Here is a 21,987-nt window from a genome sequence, read left to right as displayed (position 1 = left end):
AATGCTTTAGCTTGGTTAACAACATAGGTAAATCTTAAAAAGAAACAGGACCCAAAAAGAAACAGGAGCCAAGGGACTCTATGGCTCATCAGGTAACTCTGAGAAGGTGCTGTTGATGGTGTGTAGGTAACCAAGGCAAATGTGTTTCGTTTTTTTTGTCATAGCTGAACGTGCTCGAGTGGGTCTTGCACCGTTGCCTGGAATGAAAGGAACGGACTACATTAATGCTTCTTATATCATGGTGAGAGTCAACAGTTAGTTATAAGTGAAGTTGATTACACTGAATGGTGCTAAAGAGCAGACACCACCTATGCAGCTTTGATTATTCAAATACTTTCTTAATGTGTAATATCAAAATTTGAGGGATTTCTGCATCTGGAAACCTTTAACAAAGAATACCTAATCCATGAGGACACAAAAATGCTTAAGAAACAAGCTTGTTAAAGAAGTGATCTTCTTATTGATTTCACCCATCTAGTCTTGGAATACATGTTGAAATTACTGTTAAGTAAAAACAGCAGGGGGAATGAGAAGTGAATAGGACATGGAGAGAAAACTGTCTCTACGTGTTAGCAGAAGTACATCTAAAAATTAGCCAAGTGCACTGAGAGCCTCTTTGGATTGTTTCAGTGAGGTTAGCACCATGCTGGTCTTATTTCATGAATGTGTTTAACTACCGTGGAGTTAGAATAAGACGCTCATAATCGCTGGTTTTTCATCTTCCTAACTAAAGGGCTATTACAGGAGCAATGAGTTTATTATAACCCAGCACCCTCTGCCGCACACCACCAAGGACTTCTGGAGGATGATTTGGGATCACAACGCGCAGATCATCGTCATGCTGCCGGACAACCAGAGCTTGGTGAGTGAGGCGCACCTATTCTGCATTCCTGGGCCCGTGAGGCCACGCGCATTCATGACCTTGCGATAGGGCTGTAGTGTCTGCACGCGCTGGGGAGGGAATGCAGACTGCTCATTTCATAGGTCTGCTCCAATCCTTGATTTCTGATTCCTGGTGGTAGAACCCCTCAACTCTACTGTACACAGTAGGTGACAGAAGGTTTTGGAAAAAAGTTCTGTCTCCAACCTCACTAGTGTATGAACTGACCCTGATCTCTTAGTTGCTGCATGTCACTGTTGAAAAACAAATGAGTAGTAACAGTAGTCAACATGTATTGATTATATGAGCTTGTTTTCACATGTATTAGCTCATTAAATCATTTCTACAACTTGCTGACATAGGTACTCTCTTCACCTCCTTTAGGAGCTCAGAAAACTGAGGGAACTAGTTTGCCAAGGGGCATATACAAATAATTACAGCCATGATTTGAGTCACTTGCCTTATTTTGTTATTGTATATGTCCAACCCCACATCATAGAAATGTTTCCCAGCCAAAAAAAAAAAAAAATCAGTATCAAAAGTACTAATAATGTATCATCATTTACCCCCCCATTCCATAGGCAAGCCAGATCTGTTACGGGGAAGGAAGGAGAAAAGGAGAGACTTTTTTGCTGGAAATTAGTGCTTTTTAAAGACCTCGACTAAGCTACTAATTCTTTCTCCTCCCTTTAGTCCTTCCCTATTGAGGTCTCCAGACTTCCCGGTGGATCAGAGGTAAAGAATCCACCTGCCAGTGCAGGAGACCTGGGTTGGGAAGCTCCCCTGGAGAAGGAAATGGCAACCCACTCCAGTGTTCTTGCCTGGGAAATCCCATGCACAGAAGAGCCTGGTGGGCTACAGTCCAGGGGGTCACACAGAGTCAGACACGACTTAGCAACTAAACAACAATTGAGGTCTCTAAGACCCTAGAGGAGAAGGGTGGGCACGTTTATGAAAACAAGTTTGAGTGTTACCGCTGCACTCCCATTGCCTGAAGTTTTCAATCAGTTGGGTCTTCAGAAGTTACTATGAGGACATGGAAGCACACAGTAAAAACAAAAACAAAAACGATCTGCTTCCTTGAGTGTCAAGAGTAGTGAGTTTTTTAATCAGCAAAGAACAGCATGTGACTGAACCCCTAGTCTTGATGACATGCGTTTGACTGTGTGCCCAGTCAGTAGGAACTTCACTTTGTCGCTTTCTGCTCCAGCTTCAGAATACCAAGACTGCTTCTGTGTGATAGAATGGCAACAGAGTTGAGAATCTTAAGCTAAAAACTGGAGTGTAAATTTTCAAATTAGCTGGCAATAGGGGTCTATTCTGTTTGGCATATGGAAATTGGAGGCATTTAGGGTTGTTAAAACGTGCATTTGTTGGATGAGTCAGTGTTTTGTTATCCTCACTGAACAGAGGACAGCCACTGAAAGCGGTTCTGCCCACAAGCTCATTTGCATGGGCAGGCGAGTGGGAGCCTGGATCCAGTGAGTCTGCTGTGCCGACAGCGAGGCTTCAGGCCCAGGCCTGTCGCTTCCGGGTCTCTCTCCGGCCCACGGAGGCGATGCTGGAATCCTGCACGTCCGTGCTCATAGCTCAGAGGTGGAAAGTCAAATGTAGTGTTTTCTAAGGGCTTTCCTCCTGGCTGAGTCGATAAAGAATCTGCCTGCAATGCAAAAGACCTGGGTTCGATCCCTGGGTCGGGAAGATCCAAATGGCAACCCACTCTAGTATTCTTGCCTGGAGAATGCCATGGACAGAGGAGCCTGGTGGGCTACAGCCCATGGGTCTCAAGGAGCCGGACACGATAATGTCTCTGCATTTTTTGTTTGCTTTGTCATTTATCACTACTGTAACTTTACAAGACCATGATTCTGTGGATGGCCCAGAAGTCACTGTGGCCAAGGCATCTGTGCCTTATCCATAAGCAAAATACCCATGAGACCAGAGGTCCTACTGAAGTCAGTAGCATTGTTTCTTTGTAATAGTCTGTCAAGTTGAGCCTTTATTCCCTAGTTTACTGTTTTGTGTTCAAAACTATTTTTCTGCCTTTCTTCCACCATTTTGTTAGTTGCTCGGTTGTGGGATTTGTGACCCCGTGGACTGCAGCCCACCAGGCTACTCTGTCCATGGGGTTCTCCAGGCAAGAAGACCCAAATGGGTTGCCATTACTAACTCCTTTTGGCAGTTGTAAGGCCAATTAGAGAATTTCTAATTTATATTATCATAATAGTTATTTGGGGTATATAGTTTTATTATTCCCACTTTTCCGATACGGAAATTAAGGCTTAGTCAGATTATTCAGGGTCATATCCAGTCCTATGCTTAATCTGTGTATTTGGTCAAATTTAGAGGCCTTGTTCATCATTATGTCATTGTTGTTTTAGTTGCTTAGTGGTGTCTGACTTTGTAACCCTATGGACTGTAGCCCACCAGGCTCCTCTGTGCATGGGATTTCCCAGGCAAGAACACTGGAGTGGGTTGCCATTCCCTTCTCCGGGGGATCTTCCTGACTCAGGGATCAAACCCACGTCTCCTGCATTGCAAGTGTCTTCTTTACTGCTGATCCACCAGAATATCTGTTAAAAGGGTCCTAATTCCATATCCTAGGGCACAGTGTATTAAAATCCAAGACAGTTACAGACTTCTTTTGTATAGACTAAACCCGATTGCTAATCTGTTTCCCCTTATGCTGAGCTTTAAAAATAAAAATGTACTTGGCAATAAGCTATATTGAAACTTGAAAGGGTGATAAGTCTTATTGGACTGTTGGCTCATTTCTAATGCAACAATGTAAGATTAAACAAAACCTTGCTTTGAACATTATTCAGAATTATTTCTGACTTCACTAGTATAGTGTCTAGGCTTTTTCAGGAAAATGCCCATAGAAATCTATATATTACAAGCAAACTGTAATTTGCCATTTGAACTGATGAGAAAAAGGAGACGAGGCTCACCATGATGATTGTATTTCTCAGTCTCCAACCTAGGCAACGGTTATCTTTGTTCATAGTTTTCAGGGAAAGAATTCAAGTATCAAGCCTGAATATTGTATTAGTTTCAGATGTAAAGCTAAGTGATTCAGTTATTTTTTCTGATTCTTTTCCATTACAGGTTATTATAAGATATTTGAATATTGCTCCCTGAGCTGTAAATTGTTATTGCTTATCTATTTTATGTACTGTGGTTTCTGTTACTGAATATTTATCTTTAATCTTAAAATAGACAAACATTGAAAGCTTGCCTGATTCAAGACTGAAAGACTTGAAGTCTTAACATTGACAGCTTAACTGCCCTTTTACAAAGCACCTTATACTTACAGCTAGCATGCTTATTTATGGACCTGTCTGAGCCTTGGTGTTTTCATCTACAAAGACGGAAGATAAAAACCTCCTTCCCTCACGAGTGTATTAAGAAAAGTACATAAGATAATGTTTACAAAAAGTCTTTTGGAAAATGCTAGTCAACTGTAGAACTCTTAATAACATAATCCATAGAACAACAATTAGCATATCTTAATTGCATTAAGCCACTGTGAAATAATAAAATTGATAGGAGATCATATCTCCTTTTTTATTCTCACACTTACATTACCCAGCATTTCTCAGCTTTGGGTTAGACATCGCCTACAGAAGGAGCCTTTTTGGTTGTTAGAGTAACATAGATGAGAGGTGCCAAAAAACAGTGATTGTGTTTTACAATAAAATATTAATAACCACTGACCTCAGCATGATGCAATATGAGTATATCAATAATTGTATGAACCAAACTTAAAAGATGATCTGGGAATTATGGGAAATTGCAAACATAAGAAATTGGTAAGAAAATTGAAGAACAAATGGTTGACAGCCCTGCAGAAGAATTTTTTTTTTTCCTTCGGTGCTTGTAGGCTGAAGATGAGTTTGTGTACTGGCCCAGTCGAGAAGAATCCATGAACTGTGAGGCCTTTACCGTCACCCTTATCAGCAAAGACAGACTGTGCCTCTCTAATGAAGAGCAAATTATCATCCATGACTTTATCCTTGAAGCTACACAGGTAACCCTAACCTCAGGCCCTTGGTAACAGCTGTATCTGGGTCCTGGGTGATTCTAAGTCACAATGAAGTAATCTGCCACCCTGAGGACAGGCCCGGGCGGGCGTCTTATGACCTAATTTTAAATGTGCACACGTCCTTTTTTGCTTCCTTCAAGTATTTGCTTTTTCCAGGTGGAAGGATGAAATGTAGCCGTTCCTCTGATTAAGCATGCATACAAATAGGCTTGTTGACCTGATTGTAAGAACAATATACTAGAGCTCTGTAGTTAGTTTGCCATCAGAAATGTAAGCCTTACAATATAATATGTTGCAGAGGTGATAATATTAAGACTATACATTAAAAAAAAATACACAACATTTTGATGAGTAATTAATTATCCTCCTATGGAGTGGTTAAGAGGGGAGTTATCTTATTTAGTAAATTAAATACTGATGTCCTTTCCCCTTCCTTGTTTTTATTTTTATAGATAAGATAGAATAGGATATAAAGTCTCTTATAGTTTGTTGTCCCTTAAAATGTTTGCCTGAACAGGATTCTGTTTCACTATGATAACCTCATTTGTTGCTTCTCTGGTGGCCTAGCAGTAAAGAATCTGCCTGCAGTTCAGGAGACACAGGTTCAATCACTGGGACAGGAAGCTCCCCTGGAGAAGGAAATGGCAACCCACTCCAGTATTCTTGCCTGGAGAATCCCATGGACAGAGGAGCCTGGACAGAGGTTCATGGCATCAGATAGGATTCGGACACAAGTGTAGCGACTACACTACCACACCACCAAGCTCGTTTGCTACCTGTCAGGCAGACCTCCCCAGTACTTTCCTCCTCAGAGCGGTTTGGGTCTCCTGGCAATCGTGACATTTTTCAGTTGTCTATACTATGTACTTCCCCAGGAGCAAGTTCTAGTTGTTAAGACTATAGACAGGATGAAGTGAAGAATGACCTGTGACTCATGTCATGCTGCTTGCAGGATGACTATGTCCTCGAAGTTCGACATTTCCAGTGTCCCAAATGGCCCAACCCAGATGCCCCCATCAGCAGTACTTTTGAGCTTATCAACGTCATCAAGGAAGAGGCCTTGACAAGGGATGGCCCCACCATCGTCCATGATGAGTATGTACCGTTTTTTTCATCTTCCTGTTGCACTGTGATAGGAGGAGGGAGGAAAGAGAGACTTCACAAGCCCTCTCTCTGCGTGCGACAATTCCAGGATATTTCTAATGTGCATATGTTGTGGTTTCTACCGGGAACGTGCGGTTTCTAGTGTGTACCTGTGTAAAATGTGCATTTTAGTTTGTCAAAGGCTTCAGGTTCTCCTGGAGTATAGGTTCATCTTTCTAGATAGTACTGTATATTAGCCTACCACAATATATCTGCATGCTTTCCTAGGTTTTCTGTTTCAGTAATACAAACTAGACAATAATTTACATGTTTACATTTATATTAATTTACATGTCATAGTTTGTACTATCTTTAAATCCTTACACTGATTTTCAACAAACACTAGGTAGAAAACCTTTTAAAATATGTTTAGTTGATTAGTAATCAAAAAGTTAACTCTTAATAATACTTATAGTTTACCATGTGTTTTGAAGGTTACCGTCTCTGGAGGTTTAAAGGTAAAGCATGATTTGCTTCTAGCTCAAAGCTGCTAAGTGTCTGAATGGAGTTCAGACCCAGCGTACTCTCACTTTAATGAGGGGACAGGGTCCTAGATACACCTAATGGTGTATGAATATCTGGAGTCAGACTTCATAGATGGGACTTGACCTGCCAGATGGTGGCAGATGGTTTCAAATCTCACAAGCCTCTGCCCCAAGTTCCAAGGTAGGTAGCTTCCTTAGCCAGCAAGTTGTTAGGCATTTACTATTAAATTACCACCCCCTCTGCTAGTGTAGATATTGATACATTTCACAGTAAAGCTTATAAAATAAGCCTTTGCCTTGAACTGTTGCTGTTATAGGAAATGAACAGAGACTGCTGGCTGAGGTCAGTACTTCACCAGTTTGAAGCAAGCCACATGATTGGCTCCTTCCAAGGAGTCTGATGGTCTTTTTAAAATAGTGACTATTTCAAAATGTTAGCCTGCCTCTTAATTAGATTAAGAAGAATTAAGAGGCTACAGTCTATGGTGTCCCAAGAGTTGGACAAAAGTTAGCAACTAAACCACAGCAGTAGTGTTTAAATGACACAGCCTCAAAATAACTAGGTACTTGCTCCTAGTCTATAGGATATGCAGTGATAGCAGAAAGTGAGAACTGCTTCCAGAGTACCCCCGCCACCCCTGCAACTAATCTGGGTTAGCTTTTCAGGTACCTTCTGGATTTTACCAGCTTTTAGCAATTCAGACCAAATGCTAATGCTGCTGCCCAGTTTTGTGATGGATTTTGTGGTACTAATAGTATTCCAAGGATCTGCCCTTAAGTCAGGAATGCAGCTGATCTTATATTAGAGAACGGAGAAAGGGGGGGGGGGGAGTACAATTTTAACAGAACTGTTTGACTCATTCATCTACATACAGCTTTGGGGTGGATTGTCTTAGGCAGTGATTTTCATTTGACACTACATGCTGCATATGTTAGCTCTGGACTTAATCAGATATAGCTTGTTCTTAGGTCTAAATAAGAAAAGAGCAAGTTAATCCTACACTCGTGCATCTTCACATGTTACATAGGCGAGCTGGATGAAAAGCCCCCAAAGATCAAGTGTTCATTCATTTATCCATTTTTAAGAGAGAAGTGAGTCCATTAAAATTATTTTTCTACATTACTTGAGCAAATTTGAAGCTTTTAAGTAGTTGCTCTAGTACAGCACTCTGAATGCCAGTTAACTTTCAGTTTCCATCTTACCTTTTGCACCTCTAAATATCCCTTCCTGCTAGCCTACAGACACCTCAAGTCTAGTATCTGTAGGTCCGAACTCAGCCTCCCATCCTGCTCCCATCCACTTAGTTGTACAAACCAGAAAAACATCAAAGTCCTTCTTGTGCCCCCTCACCTCCACGTATCGTTGGCCCCCAGGGCTTGCAGATGCTCCACACGCTTTCAGTACATTTTCCAAATCCTTCTGCAATCTGGTTGAAGTCTACTGCCCTCTGGCTACCATCCCAGTCCTCCTGTTCTCTCATTCCACCCACACCTCAAAAGGCACTCTCTTTGAAATTGTCTCTGATTCATCCCAGAGGTGATCATTCACAGACAGCACATCTTTACCAGTGCCATTCCTGTTTATCATATCCGCTTGTCACTGCTTATATCCATGACTGTCAGCCCCACGCTGCAGAGACCAGCAGTGTGAACTCATTTGTCCCATTCTCCGTAGAGTGAAGCCCCATGCCTGACAAACAGTGGGTAGTAGATAATACTGGTATGAGTTGGTACCGTGTTTCAAGTTAGGATGACTTACCCGTTATTCAGGGTATGTGCTTATATATGAACTTTCCCCGGAGAGCCTTGTTTTTGTTTTGTTTCTGTTATTTTACCTGCTTACATTCATCTGTGGACTATAAAGCCAATTTACAAAGTTTTTTAAGCTCTGTCAAAAAATAGATGGGTGCTTCCACTGACAGAGAGTTAAACTTCTAGCACACAAACTCTGTGCTGTCTGCCTGGTCCTTACAGCTGTGTGCCAGGCGAATGGAGTTTCTAGATAAAACGATCTCTAAGGGTAAAACTTCCTCAACGAAAAGTACACTCATTCAGTTTGAGCACAGGCATAGGTTAAAGGCAAACTGCTTTGTTCTCAGCTTGCTATGTTCGTCTGCTCAAGACAGTCCTATCCAGAGGCTGATCTGTATCATTACTGTCAAATGGTAAACACAGAGCCTATTTTCCTAAGAAGAGCATGGAACACAGTCATGGTTCTAATACCGTTTTATGAGACAGTAGTAGATTAGACTTTCACTTACAGAACGAAAAGGCTAGTTTCTTGTATGAATGCTGCCACCCTGTTGGATGCTAGAGTGGGCTGATTTCATTCAGCAGTTCTCAGAGTGGGATCTGAGGGTTCCCGATTGGGAAGGGCAGCAGGGTGGTCTCCTAAGACCCTTCCAGGTATTCCAAGTGGACACAACAGTTTTCAGAATAATACAAGGATACTGGTTGCCTTGTTCACTCTTACTCTGTCCTGAGTGTACAGTGGAGTTTTTCAGAGCCACCTGACCCAGATGACATCCCCACTCTGACAGCGAAGGGAGTGTGTGCTTGCATGGTTGTGTGTTTCAGTGTTTTCTCAGCTCTAATGTCTGATAAAGACTGATAGCTAACGGCCAAATAAGCAAAAGCTCTTTTAGGGGGTTTTCAATAATTGTTAATTGTTAATTGTGACCTGAGATGTATAGCAAATGCTGAAATACATGGACTGCTTTCTGTACCAGCTGCTGTAAAGACACCCCCTCAATTAGAACTAATTGAATCCTTCTTTTAATCCTCAAAATCACCCCATGAGGGGAGTAATTTTAGAATCTGCTCTTCCTGTGTGAGGAAATGAGGGCTGCAAAGGTAGGTCCTAGGGCCTGTGTGCACATGTATCTGGTTAGCAAGGCAGAGCCAGCAGCAGCTACTAAGGTGTAAGGTCCCGGGTAAAGGGAAAACATAGGACCCCTTGCTCAAAAATTATTACCAGTAAAGCAGTTCCAGTTAAAGAAACAATCCTATTTACCATCACATCAAAAAGAATAAAATACCTAGGAATAAACCTACCCAAGGAGGCAAAAGGTCTGCACTCTGAAAACTGTTAAGAGACTGATGAAAGAACTTGAAGACTACACCAACCGATGGAGAGAGAGAATATTGATTCTTCCAATCCAAGAACATGTTAAAATATACTACCCAGGTTAATCTACAGATTTGGTGAATCCCTATCAAATTACTAATGGCATTTTCATAGAACTAGAACAAGAGATTTTTTAATTTGTATGGAAACACAGAAGATGCCAGATAACCAAAGCAAGCCTGAGAAAGAAAAAAGAACCGGAGGAATCAGGCTTCCTGACTTCAGACTATACTACAAGCTACAGAAATACAGACCAGTGGAACAGGTTACAAAGTGCAGAAATAAACCCCTGCACTTACAGTCAATTAACGTACAAAGGAGGCAAGAATATACAATGGAGAAAACAGTCTTTTCATTAAGTGGTGCTGGGAAAACTGGACAGCTACATTTAAATGAAATCTGAATGTTCTCTAACACCATGCACATAGACATCACCAGATGGTCAGTACCAAAATCAGATTAATTATATTATTTGCAGCTGAAGATGGAGAAGCAGTATACAGTCAGCAAAAACAAGATGGGGAGCTGACTGAGGCTCAGATCACGAACTTCTTATTGCAAAATACAGACTCAAATTGAAGAACGTGGGGAAAACCACTAGGCCATTCAGGTCTGACCTAAATCAAATCTATTATGATTATACAGTGAAAAAGTGAAAGTTGCTCAGTCATGTCGAACTCTGCAACTCCATGGACTCTACAGTCCATGGAATTCTCCAGGTCAGAATACTGGACTGGGTTCGGTTCAGTTCAGTTGCTCAGTTGTGTCCGACTCTTCACGACCCCATGCATCGCAGCACGCCAGGCCTCCCTGTCCCTCACCAACTCCCGGAGTTCACTCAGACTCATGTCCATCGAGTCAGTGATGCCATCCAGCCATCTTATCCTCTGGCGTCCCCTTCTCCTCCTGCCCCCAATCTCTCCCAGCATAGAGTCCTTTCCGATGAGTCAACTCTTCGCATGAGGTGGCCAAAGTACTGGAGTTTCAACTTCAGCATCATTCCCTCCAAAGAAATCCCAGGGCTGATTTCCTTCAGAATGGACTGGTTGGATCTCCTTGCAGTCCAAGGGACTCTCAAGAGTCTTCTCCAACACCACAGTTCAAAAGCATCAATTCTTCAGTGCTCAGCCTTCTTCGCAGTCCAACTCTCACATCCATACATGACTACTGGAAAAACCATAGCCTTGACTAGACGGACCTTTTTTGGCAAAGTAATGTCTCTGCTTTTGAATATGCTATCTAGGTTGGACATAACTTTCCTTCCAAGGAGTAAGCATCTTTTAATTTCATGGCTGCAGTCACCATCTGCAGTGATTTTGGAGCCCAAAAAAGTAAAGTCTGACACTGTTTCCACTGTTTCCCCATCTATTTCCCATTCCCAACCAGGGATCAAACTCAGGTCTCCTACATTGCACGTGGATTCTTTACAGGCGAACTACCAAGGAAACCCAATGATTATACAGCAGAAATGACAAATAGATTCAAGGGATTAGATCTGATAGTGTGCCTGAAGAACCATGGACAGAGGTTCATAACATTGTACAGGAGGTGGTCATCAAAACCATCTGCAAGAAAAAGAAATGCATAAAGGCAAAATGGTTGTCTGAGGAGGCCTTACCAATAGCTGAGAAAAGAGAAGCTAAAGGCCAAGGAGAAAAGGAAAGATATACCCATCTGAATGCAGAGTTCCAAAGAACAGCAAGGAGAGATAAGAAAGCCTTGCTCAGCGATCAGTGCAAAGAAATAGAGGAAAACAATAGAATGGGAAAGACTAGACATCACTTCAAGAAAATTAGAGATACCAAGGGAACATTTCATGCAAAGATGAGTGGCACAACGGTATGGACCTAACAGAAGCGGAAGAGATTAAGAGGAGGTGGAAAGAATACACAGAAGAACCACACAAAAAAGATCTTCATGACCTAGAGAACCAAGATGGTGTGGTTATCTCACTCACCTAGAGCCAGACATCCTGGAGTCTGAAATCAGGTGGGCCTTAGGAAGCATCACTACTAACAAAGCCAGGCTGGATGAAGCACAAGCTGGAATTAAGATTGCCAGGAGAACTATCAGTAACCTCAGATATGCAGATGACACCACCCTTATATGGCAGAAATTGAAGAACTAAAGAGCCTCTTGATGAAAGTGAAAGAGGAGAGTGAAAAAGAGCTAGCTTAAAACTCAACATTCAAAATCCTAAGGTCATGGCATCTGGTCCCATCACTTCATGGCAAATAGATGGGGAAACAATGGAAACAGTGACAGACTTCATTTGAGGGGGGGGGGGGCGCTCTAAAATCACTGCAGATGGTGACTGCAGCCATGAAATTAAAAGATGCTTGCTCCTTGGAAGAAAAGCTGTGACAAACCCACATAGCACATTAAAAAGCAGAGACATTACTTTGCTGACAGTGGTCTAGTCAAAACTGTGGTTTTTCCAGTAGTCATGTATGAATGTGAGAGCTGGACCATAAAGAAGGCTGAGCGCCAAAGTATTGATGCTTTTGACCTCTGGTGTTGGAGAAGACTCTTGAGAGTCCCTTGGACTGCAAGGACATCCAACCAGTCCATCCTAAAGGTAATCAACCCTAAATATTCTTTGGAAGGACTGATGCTGAAGCTCCCATACTTTGGCCACCTGATGTGAAGAGCCAGCTCATTGGAAAGGACTCTGATGCTGAGAAAGATTGAGGGCAGGAGAAGAAGGAGACGCCAGAGGACGAGATGGCTGGATGGACATGAGTCTGAACAAGCTCTGAGAGATGGTGATGGACAGGGAAGCCTGGCTGCTCCAATCCATGGGGTCACAAAGAGTTGGACATGACTGAGCAGCTGAACAATAACAACCAACAAACACCATACACAAAAATAACTCTAAATGAATTAAAAACCTAAAGGCAAGACTAGACTCTCTAAAGTTCTTAGAAGAAAACATAGAACAACACTCTTTGACATAAGTCACAGCACTATCTGTTTTGATCCATCTCCTGTATAATGGAAATAAGAAACACATGAGACCTAATTAAACTCAAAAGCTTTTGCACAAAGGAAACCACAGACAACAAAAAGACAGCCCCCAGAATGGGAGAAAATACTTGCCAACTCTGTAACCAACTAGGGATTAGTCTCCAAAATATACAAACAGCTCATGCAGCTCAATATCCTAAAACAACCAACCCCAACAAAAAGTGGGCAGAAGACCTAAATAGACATTTCCCAAAGGAGACATACAGATGACCACCAGGCACGTGAAAAGATGCTCAGCGCGGCTCATTATTAGAGAAATGCAAATCAAAGTTACAGTTACGTAAATCTCACACCAGTCAGAATAACTTGCCTTTATTTTCTCATCTACTTCCAAAAGTCTTACTATTCCAAGATTAATGTACATTCAAGCTTTAACTCTATTTTCCTTCCTGCCATAATGATTTTGAAAGGAAGCTTCACTTCCTTCATAGTGACAGGGTTTTTACCCCTGCATTGCCATCTTGGTTATGGTTTTTAAAACATTGTAAAAGCAAAACAATAATTGTTATTATACAAAGTAGTTGCTTTCAACAATAATTATATGAAGTAGTAAACAGTGTAATTAAATGGCAAAAGGCCATAGGTATTATACACACTGATGATACAAGGAACCCCAATGTCTCTTCAAATGAATATAGACAGAGCCACTTGAAAACATTCCTGTACGTTGGGAATTTGCTTTCATTTCTTTGAGGCATTGACAGAGGAAGATGAGATTACATTGTAACAGCTAAGAGTTAGAGCACAGTTGCCCTCAAGGGGGCCCTTTAAGAAAGTGGCAAACTACCAAACCAGGGAATTTATATACTATTCTTGTATTAGCTAAGTTATAAATTACCTGTGTCACTTTTCCACCAAGTCTCTGTAATGTGAAGTGCAAATGCATGAGACTTGACAAACATCCTTTAATCCTCCTGAATTCCCAAACTTCTGAAAAAGAATGGCCTTTTTCAGTCTTTCAAGACTGATACTTTAAAGTATCTGTGCATTTGATTGATTTGACCTAGTTTCTAGTCGTGTTTAAAGTCTTATTTTGTAGGAATTTCCTTTTATTTAGGTACTTAAGAGTGGCTAAGTATTAAGGAAAGACAACCCAGGCAAAGGGCAGAGTAATCCCACATGGAGTGCGCACTGCATAATAAAACACGCAATTCCTGACTTCCCTAACTAATGGCTATGGTTAACTTGAAAGGGAGAAGGAAAAGAGATCCTAACAGTTTCACTAGAACAAATTAAGCAGAGATTAAAAGGTTAAATGTTGAAAAAGATTAATACAAATGATTGGGGTGGAGGACGTGGGAAATCCCAGCTATGCTACAATGAGAAGGTAAAACTCAGTTCATTTTAGAATCTGAAGAAAGACAACATGATGACCAAGAAGAAAAAATACAGTGAATCAGAGTTAAAAGAGCAGTCGTAATTGTTTTAAAAATAATACAGAGATCTAAAGATTTAATGAAATGAATCAAAAACACTTATTATGAAATTAGAACAAATTAGAGGCTAATAAATGGAAAGGATAAGAGACGGGCTAGTAGTAGAATGGACAAAACTGCAATTAGACTCAGATGTGGAAGTCAAATACAGAAGGTCTGACATCGGTCTAAGGGATGATCTATGGAGAGAGAGATGAAAGAGGAAGAAAAAAAGCTGGAAAAAAATCATGGCTGAAGATTCTCTAACAACTGAATAAAGGGATGAGACATTAAAATGAATTATCAGGACACAATGAATAGTAACATTCAGAGCAAAGATCTGAAAACCATAATTACCAAGGCTGATCCAGTAGTGGCCTATAACAGTATGTACCCCCATCAACAGAGGAATGGATAAAGAAGAAGTGTACACAGTGGAATGCTACGCTCGCACTAAAAAGAATGACATAATGTCATTGCAGCCACGTGGATGGACCTAGAGAATATCATACTAAGTGAAGTCAGTCAGAGGAAGACAAATACCATAGGGTATCACTTATTTGTGGAATTTAAAATACGGCACAGATGCACCTACCTGCAAACAGAAACAGACTCACTCATACAGAGGTCAGACCTGTGCTTGCGAAGTGGGAGGAGGGGAGTGGGAGGGGTAGATGGGGCGTTTGGGGTCTGTAGGTGCAACCTATTATACAGAGGACAGATAAACAACATGGTCTTATTGTATATTCCACAGGGAACTTTCCAGCATAAACTCTCATGGAAAAGAGTAAAAAAATAAAAAGAATGTATACATGTGTTTAACTGAGTCACTTTGCTATACAGCAGAGATTGGCACAACATTATAAGTCAACTGTATTTCTAAAGTTCTACTTTTTTTTATTTAAACATTTCTAAATTAAATATGTAAATGTTAAAGTCTGTGCCCAAGAGAAGGACATTGCAAGCACAGGGGCGAGAAAGACAAAAGAAGGGACGGTGGAAGAAACACAGTATGTAGTCGAGGAACTACTAGGAGTTCAAATTGGGGGAGTAAAGACTGCTTAAACACCCCGACCATCACTGAGCATCTCAAGATGATGATTCACATGTAAACTTTACTGGATTTTGAATCTACAGTAGTTGTTAACTTTAAGCTGGAGTAAGGATCCAGGCTACGGTCCATTACTCAGAATCAGTACTGCCCCACTTTGACTGTGGAGTCAAATTGCTGACCAATTTTTAACACAGAGGCTCTGATAGTTACAAGAGTCTCTTCAGACACAGATGGTTTATTTATAATTACCATAAATGGAACTTGAATACATTCTAAAAAAAAAAACCGGTAAATTATAACAAGGCAACATTCATTGATTATAATGCATTATTTAGAAACCAGCAAAGAAATGAGACCCCAAATTCTTACACCCAGACCCTGAAGTCCTTACATCTGGTATTAGAGATAACTCATAGGTTAAAGAGGTAGTGAAAATAGAAATTACAGATTCCTAAAACTAAATGATGCTGAAGTCACTACATTTCAAAACCTAACAGTATACACACTCAGAAGGGGAAAAAAATGTGTGTGTGTATATATATCTCCATATATTGGAGAAAATATTAAAAAAACAAAAAAAAACACAAAAAACTAAGCTTTCAACTGGAAAAGCCAGAAAAAGAACTAAATAAATCCACAAAATGTACTAAGAAAGCAAATAGTAATGAAATAGAGGCAAGGATGAAAGTGAAAGTGAAGTTGCTCAGTTGTGTCCGACTCTTTGCGGCCCCATGGACTGTAGCCCACCAGGCTCCTCCATCCATGGAATTTTCCAGGCAAGAGTACTGGAGTGGATTGCCATTTCCTTCTCCAGGGGATCTTCCTGACCCAAGGATCGAACCTGGTCTCCCGCAATGCAGGCAGACGCTTTACCATCTGAGCCACCCGGGAAGCAGATCAACTTTATTGCTTAAATTTTATTAACAAGAGATAACTCTGGAAAATGGTGGAAAAAGCAGAGAAGGCACAATTTACCTTTGGGGAAGAAAATAAATCTACCACTTAACCTGTAGTCCTCAAATGTTTTAAAAATTGTTAATTGTGATAAGATGATGTTTATTTTTAAAGTCCTTATCTTTTGGAATTTTATACTGATTTATTAATGAATTTAAAAATCTGGGGTTTGCTTCAAAACACATGTGGTGGAAATAGACATGAAATAAGACCAGCTGCAAGCTGATGATTGTTTTAGTTTAGTGACAGAGCCATAAGTGTTACTTAACTATTCTTTGTATTTTACTAACAGGTTAAAAATTATATAAATGTTTTAAAGGAAATGAAATAAACATTTTAAACTATTTATAATGCTATACCAATAAATTGTTAAGCCTACCTAATCATAATAAACGATACTTAGGGAACATATGGTACTTTATTTTGAGCCCCCGACATGTATCAGCCCCAGCAAAAAACTCTCATCTCCCAAGCTATGACCTCAGTTACTTACCTGGATGTGCATTTATTCAACCTCAAAATGGGGATGTTAATAGTACCTAGATTTTTCTGAGAATTAAAATCATTGGCACATGTAAAGTACTTATAAGCCTGGTACGTAGTTTTCAACCTGTCGAGGCCCACTACATTTTGCCCAGGCTACGCTTGAACAGTAGCACACAGAGAAAACATGTAATGTAACCTTGATTAAGAAAACAGACAAAGCTAACACCAGAATGGAATGGAACAGTATAAGCCATTGTTAACTTACTTGAATATGGATACAAACATCTGAAGAAATTGCTGTCAAATAAAACCCAGTGTGTTATATTGAAAGAATTACACACATCATTTAAAAAGATTTCTCCCAGAAATACAGAGCTAGTTAAATGGTACCAAAAAAACTGCTCTCAGTGAATTCAGGACTTTAGGAACTTTTTTAAACTTATAGATGTTTGAAAACATACAATAAAATGACACCCATTCATGATCCCCATCCCCAAAAGAAAACACTCTGAGCAAACTTAAAGTCAAAAGCATTCTCTTTAACTTGTTAAATGTTACTTCTCAGACGCCTATAGAAATACATTTAATATTAAGAGAGTAGACACTTTACCATAACACAATATGGTACCTCTTTCCAGTGTCAGAGTGGAAGACTACTGATATCCTATCCACCGCAGTAAAAGCAAAAGATGTAAGAGGAATAAAAGAAAGACATTATTGGCAGATGACGGTGTAGCCAACTGACCTAGAGAATCCACAGATTATTAGAACTTAAAGTTCTACATGGCTGAATACAAGTTCACCATGTGAAAAATCAACAACTTCCCTATATATATCCACTGAAACCAAACACTGATGTCCTAAAGAGAGGCCATTCTTTGGAATAACAGAACCTACCTAGGAATCACCCTAAAATGACACTGGGAAAGACTGTACAGAAAACTGGACTTTCCTGGTGGCTCAGTGGTGAAGAACCTGCCTGCCAATGTAGGCAGTGCCGGAGACGGGGGTTGGATCACTGGGTCAGGAAGATCCCCTGGAGAAGGAAATGGCAGTTTTCTTGTCTGGAGGATCCCATGGATGGAAGAGCCTGCTGCTGCTACTGCTAAGTCGCTTCAGTCGTGTCCGACTCTGTGCGACCCCACAGACGGCAGCCCACCAGGCTCCCCCGTCCCTGGGATTCTCCAGGCAAGAACACTGGAGTGGGTTGCCATTTCCTTCTCCAGTGCATGAAAGTGAAAACTGAAAGGGAAGTCGTTCAGTCGTGTCCAACTCTTGGCGACCCCATGAACTACAGCCTACCAGACTCCTCCATCCATGGGATTTTCCAGGCGAGAGTACTGGAGTGGGGTGCCATTGTGGGCTATAATCCATGGGGTCCCAAAAGAGTCAGACACGACTTAGCAACTAAACAACAGCAACAACATGCAGAAAACTATAAAATCTACTTGAAAACTATAAAAGACCTGAGTAAATGGAAGGAAAGATATGTTCATGAACAGAAAAGCTCAAAAAGAGGTTTACTTCCTCAGATCTACTTAAGATATTCAATGCAGCCTAACCAAAATCCCAACAACTTTTTATATTCCTTGACAGTCCAATCTCAGTTAATATAAGGTAGAATGGGATGAGGTAGGAGGGTAGAGGTGTATGGAAATGAGTGTACAAGTGAAAAATGCAAATACATATGTCTGAAGCCCTAAAAGTGAAACAGTAACTGTACAGCTAGCAGCCAAGACTATTGTATAAACCTGCTTCATCAAGTATCAAGACTACTAAAAACCTAAGGGAATGTAAACAACTGTGGGGAAATACAGTATCAAAAAACAGAGAAGCAGATTAAAGGCCAAACTAAAGAGTTCAGAATGAGGCCTGTGTATATGAGAATTTGGCAAATTATTAAAGAGGCAGCTTAAATCTGTGAGGAAAGAGGAGACTGTTAACTGTAACATGCTGGCACAGTAGTTATCTACTGGAAAAACCACTAAAGTCAGACCCCTACCTTACACCAAAAAAAGAATAACGTTCCAATGAATTAAATAATTAAATGTAATGGGGTAGAAAATTGCAGGAGAATATTTCTTAAATACTGGAGTCAAGAAAGCATTTTGAAATGGCCTGATGAAAATACCTGCTACCCTTTCTAAGCCTTTTTTCTGCCTGTGTGTGAAGCAAAGAGAAACATATTTTTCCAAGAATTTTATAGAAGGTGGTCATACTTGGAAAGTTCCACTTCCATGCCAGAAATAATTACTAAATACGAAACTCACTGTGAAAATTTTCTGACTGCCTTTTGGGCCATAGATTTCCATTTTTATTCAGATTCTGGAAGTTCAGTTTAGCCATTTGGAATTTTAAAAAAAAAAAATTTTTTCCAGAGCTTTTTACCTCTTTCTCCTTAGCTCATAGCCTCCAGTTAAAATCCTCATATTATTTTTCCTATCATATCACCCAACTCTTCCCTCACATCAAGTCGTCTTATTGCCCTCGCAAGTCTAATTTTGAACTTTTCAAATTAGACATCAAGTTAAACATCTGATAAACCAGTCTCAACAGAGGCCACATTTATGAACAAGTGTCACCTTTATGCTAACCTTAAAATCTCTTCCCTTGTCAGCATTTCATTCATTTTTGTGTTCTAGAATAGGTATCAATACAGGCTCCCTAGCTTCTATAGAAATGCGTGATGGTGACCTCATTCCAGTATATTCAGTCTTCTAGTGATTCTGCAATAGCTTTTTCTTTTGTTGCCCCCAAGGTATGGCGCGGTTTCAGCAGGAATGTTGTGCGCTCTCACCACCTTGTCCCAGCAACTGGAGAATGAAAATGCCGTGGATGTGTTCCAGGTTGCAAAAATGATCAATCTGATGAGGCCTGGAGTATTTACAGACATTGTAAGTACTGTGCTTATTTGCAGAACCTGTACAACATCAGTTGAAACTCAGCCTCACCCTGTACAACAGTAGCTGTCAGTGGGGGTGAAGGTAGAGTAATTTTGCCCCCTAGGGGATGTTGGGCAATGTCAGAGACCCTTTTTTAATGATCACCAGTGGGGGTGGAGTTAAGTGAGTGGAGCCCAGGGACACTGCTAAACACAGCACACCTGAGATGGCCCTCTGCAATAAAGGATTCTCCGGCCCACGTGTCAGAAGTGCTGAGCTTGACAAACTCTGCTTTCTAGAGTATATAGTGTTTTCTGAAGATAAAGTACAGATTTCTTATTATCTTAGTGGACCGTCAACACTGAGAACTCATTCCAAGGTAAGAGATGTAGAGAACACAAAGCAGGTATCGGTTTTGATCATAACGGATTCCACAGATGATTTTGTAAGTTTCTTCAAGCACATAGACATATATTCCCGTGTCTCTAGTGTATTTTTCATAGTTACATTTTTAATCAGTATTTTTACCTGCAGTGAAATGAGATGAAGCTGTTCTTCGGCTATAAAACCATCTTCCTCTCATTCTCCAGGAACAGTACCAGTTTGTCTACAAAGCGATGCTCAGCTTGGTCAGCACTAAAGAGAACGGAAACGGCCCCATGACAGTGGACAGAAACGGCGCTGCTCTCACCGCGGACGAGTCGGACCCTGCCGAGAGCATGGAGTCGCTGGTGTGACTGGAATCGTGAAAGAGTGCTTCATTTGTAAACCTTCTGAAGACTGAGAACTTTCTTGAGGCCTTTTTTTTGCCAGACTCTAGGTCTAGGTTATATGATAACCCAGTTACTTTTTTACACTGATAAAAGTTTTGATATTTATTTTTTGCCATTTTATGTCTTAATGGTATCCTACTGAGCATTTGCACTCCTGTTCATTTCCCACAGTGAGACGCGGTTTTACCTAGTTTGCACTATCTGATCAGTGTTACTGCCTATAATCTGATACTACAGCAAACCCTGACGTGACATTCCACACCACCATACATGCTACTTTTTAATTCAATATAGTGAAGGTCTTTGTTAGGACAGTGACTCTTGATTTTTTTAATTATTATTATTCTTGCTAAAGCAGCTGCATCCTCCCAGCAGGCAATGCTGTCCTTTTCCTCAGTCCTCTCCTATTTTTTAAGGCACTGCTCAGTACTTCTGTATGCCTTCTGTGTTTTAATGGAGTGGATGAGCAGTTTTCTTTTAAAGAATAGTGGGTGGGGGGAGCTACTCTGAAGGTCTGTCCATGTCCTGGCCTTGAGAGAGTCCCATTTGTGATGTGTGAAGGTGTCCATTAAGAAACAAGAAGGTTTAAGAGTCATCTGATGTGAACATCACTTCCTAGTTTCAAAGTTATATTCCTAGCTTTAAAAAATGCCCAACTGTGTCAAAATAAAGGATATCTCTGTATTACAGTTTTCACAGTAGCTATGTGGATAGTGTGTGTTATTTCCGTTTTGACTCTCTGAAATAGTTACATCCCTGCCCCCCAAATCAGGGCCATCTTTTACAAAAGAAAGATGGCAATATTTTACATAACTCCAGTTATGAAACCCTTTAGTGAGTCTTCATTAACGCCTCATGGTTTATAATTTCATACCTCTTGGCAGGTGGAATAATGCAGATCTTGGCAGGTGTGTAATTTTGAAAGTAGTCCTAGAAAATATTACTATTACTCATATAGCAATCTAATAAAAACTACCTATAGAGTTAACATTCTTACATTCTTTTCTTTCCTTTTTTTTTTTTTTGTCAAATATTTCATGATACAGCTCGTTAATTACATGCATTCTTCTACTTAAACTGAAAATATTGTATTAATTAGCAAAAAGTCTTGGGACCATCTAGGTTCCTCCACATGGAGAAATCTGACTTGGAGAGAGACAATTAGAATCTTGAGTGAAAGGTAACAGTGACATTTTCAAAGAGTTCTAAACAGCAGGAGACAGCTTTGTATGCTTTTATGTATTTTAGCCTCAAAAACAGGTTCACTTCAGTAAGAGACTGCTCCTAGGGACACAGAGCCCAAGGAGGTAATTTCCCAGAGCCACATTCACCCTGCCATCCATCGTGGGAAAATCAGGAGCATTCACAAGAAATTTCAGTTCAGCAAGTTAGAAAGATAAGCTACTTACTGAGATCCGTTTCTTCTGGTGCATATTGCTTTTGAGAGGTGACTTCTGTCAGAAGTTAAGCCATCACCAGGACTCAGCCTGTGAAGAGGAAAAGGGTTTTGGTGGTTTTTACTTTTTTATGTCAATAAACATCTACCAACAGGTCACACTGGCTATGACCATGCTGTCTGGCTAGGCATTAAAACATCCATGATAAGCAGCACTGAGACTCTGTTTATCCTGAGTTGATTTTCCATGAAGTTTGTCAGAGCGGAGCTCAAAGGGCCAAAGCTGCTGAGGCCTCCTGGCCCGGGATTTCTAACACGCG

The 21,987-nt window shown here is 40.6% G+C and overlaps 1 protein-coding gene across 3 annotated transcripts in view; it reads left to right on the top strand.

The window, feature by feature from the left end:
• PTPRG (protein tyrosine phosphatase, receptor type, G) overlaps positions 1 to 20,972 on the top strand; it is a 775,476-nt gene extending 754,504 nt beyond the window's left edge. For all 3 annotated transcript variants that reach the window (XM_010851541.1, XM_010851540.1, XM_010851538.1), the window contains 6 exons: positions 165 to 241; positions 734 to 862; positions 4,764 to 4,910; positions 5,878 to 6,020; positions 19,375 to 19,510; positions 20,089 to 20,972. In XM_010851541.1, the coding sequence (XP_010849843.1) occupies positions 165 to 241; positions 734 to 862; positions 4,764 to 4,910; positions 5,878 to 6,020; positions 19,375 to 19,510; positions 20,089 to 20,235 (779 nt within the window). In that variant the 3' untranslated portion in view covers positions 20,236 to 20,972. The remainder of the gene's footprint in view (positions 1 to 164; positions 242 to 733; positions 863 to 4,763; positions 4,911 to 5,877; positions 6,021 to 19,374; positions 19,511 to 20,088) is intronic.
• Positions 20,973 to 21,987: the final 1,015 nt, after the last annotated feature.

The sequence above is a fragment of the Bison bison genome, unplaced genomic scaffold, assembly GCF_000754665.1.
Source record: "Bison bison bison isolate TAMUID 2011002044 unplaced genomic scaffold, Bison_UMD1.0 scf7180017864304, whole genome shotgun sequence".
Classification (NCBI taxonomy): domain Eukaryota; kingdom Metazoa; phylum Chordata; class Mammalia; order Artiodactyla; family Bovidae; genus Bison; species Bison bison.
This window is presented reverse-complemented; position numbering and strand designations above follow the sequence as displayed.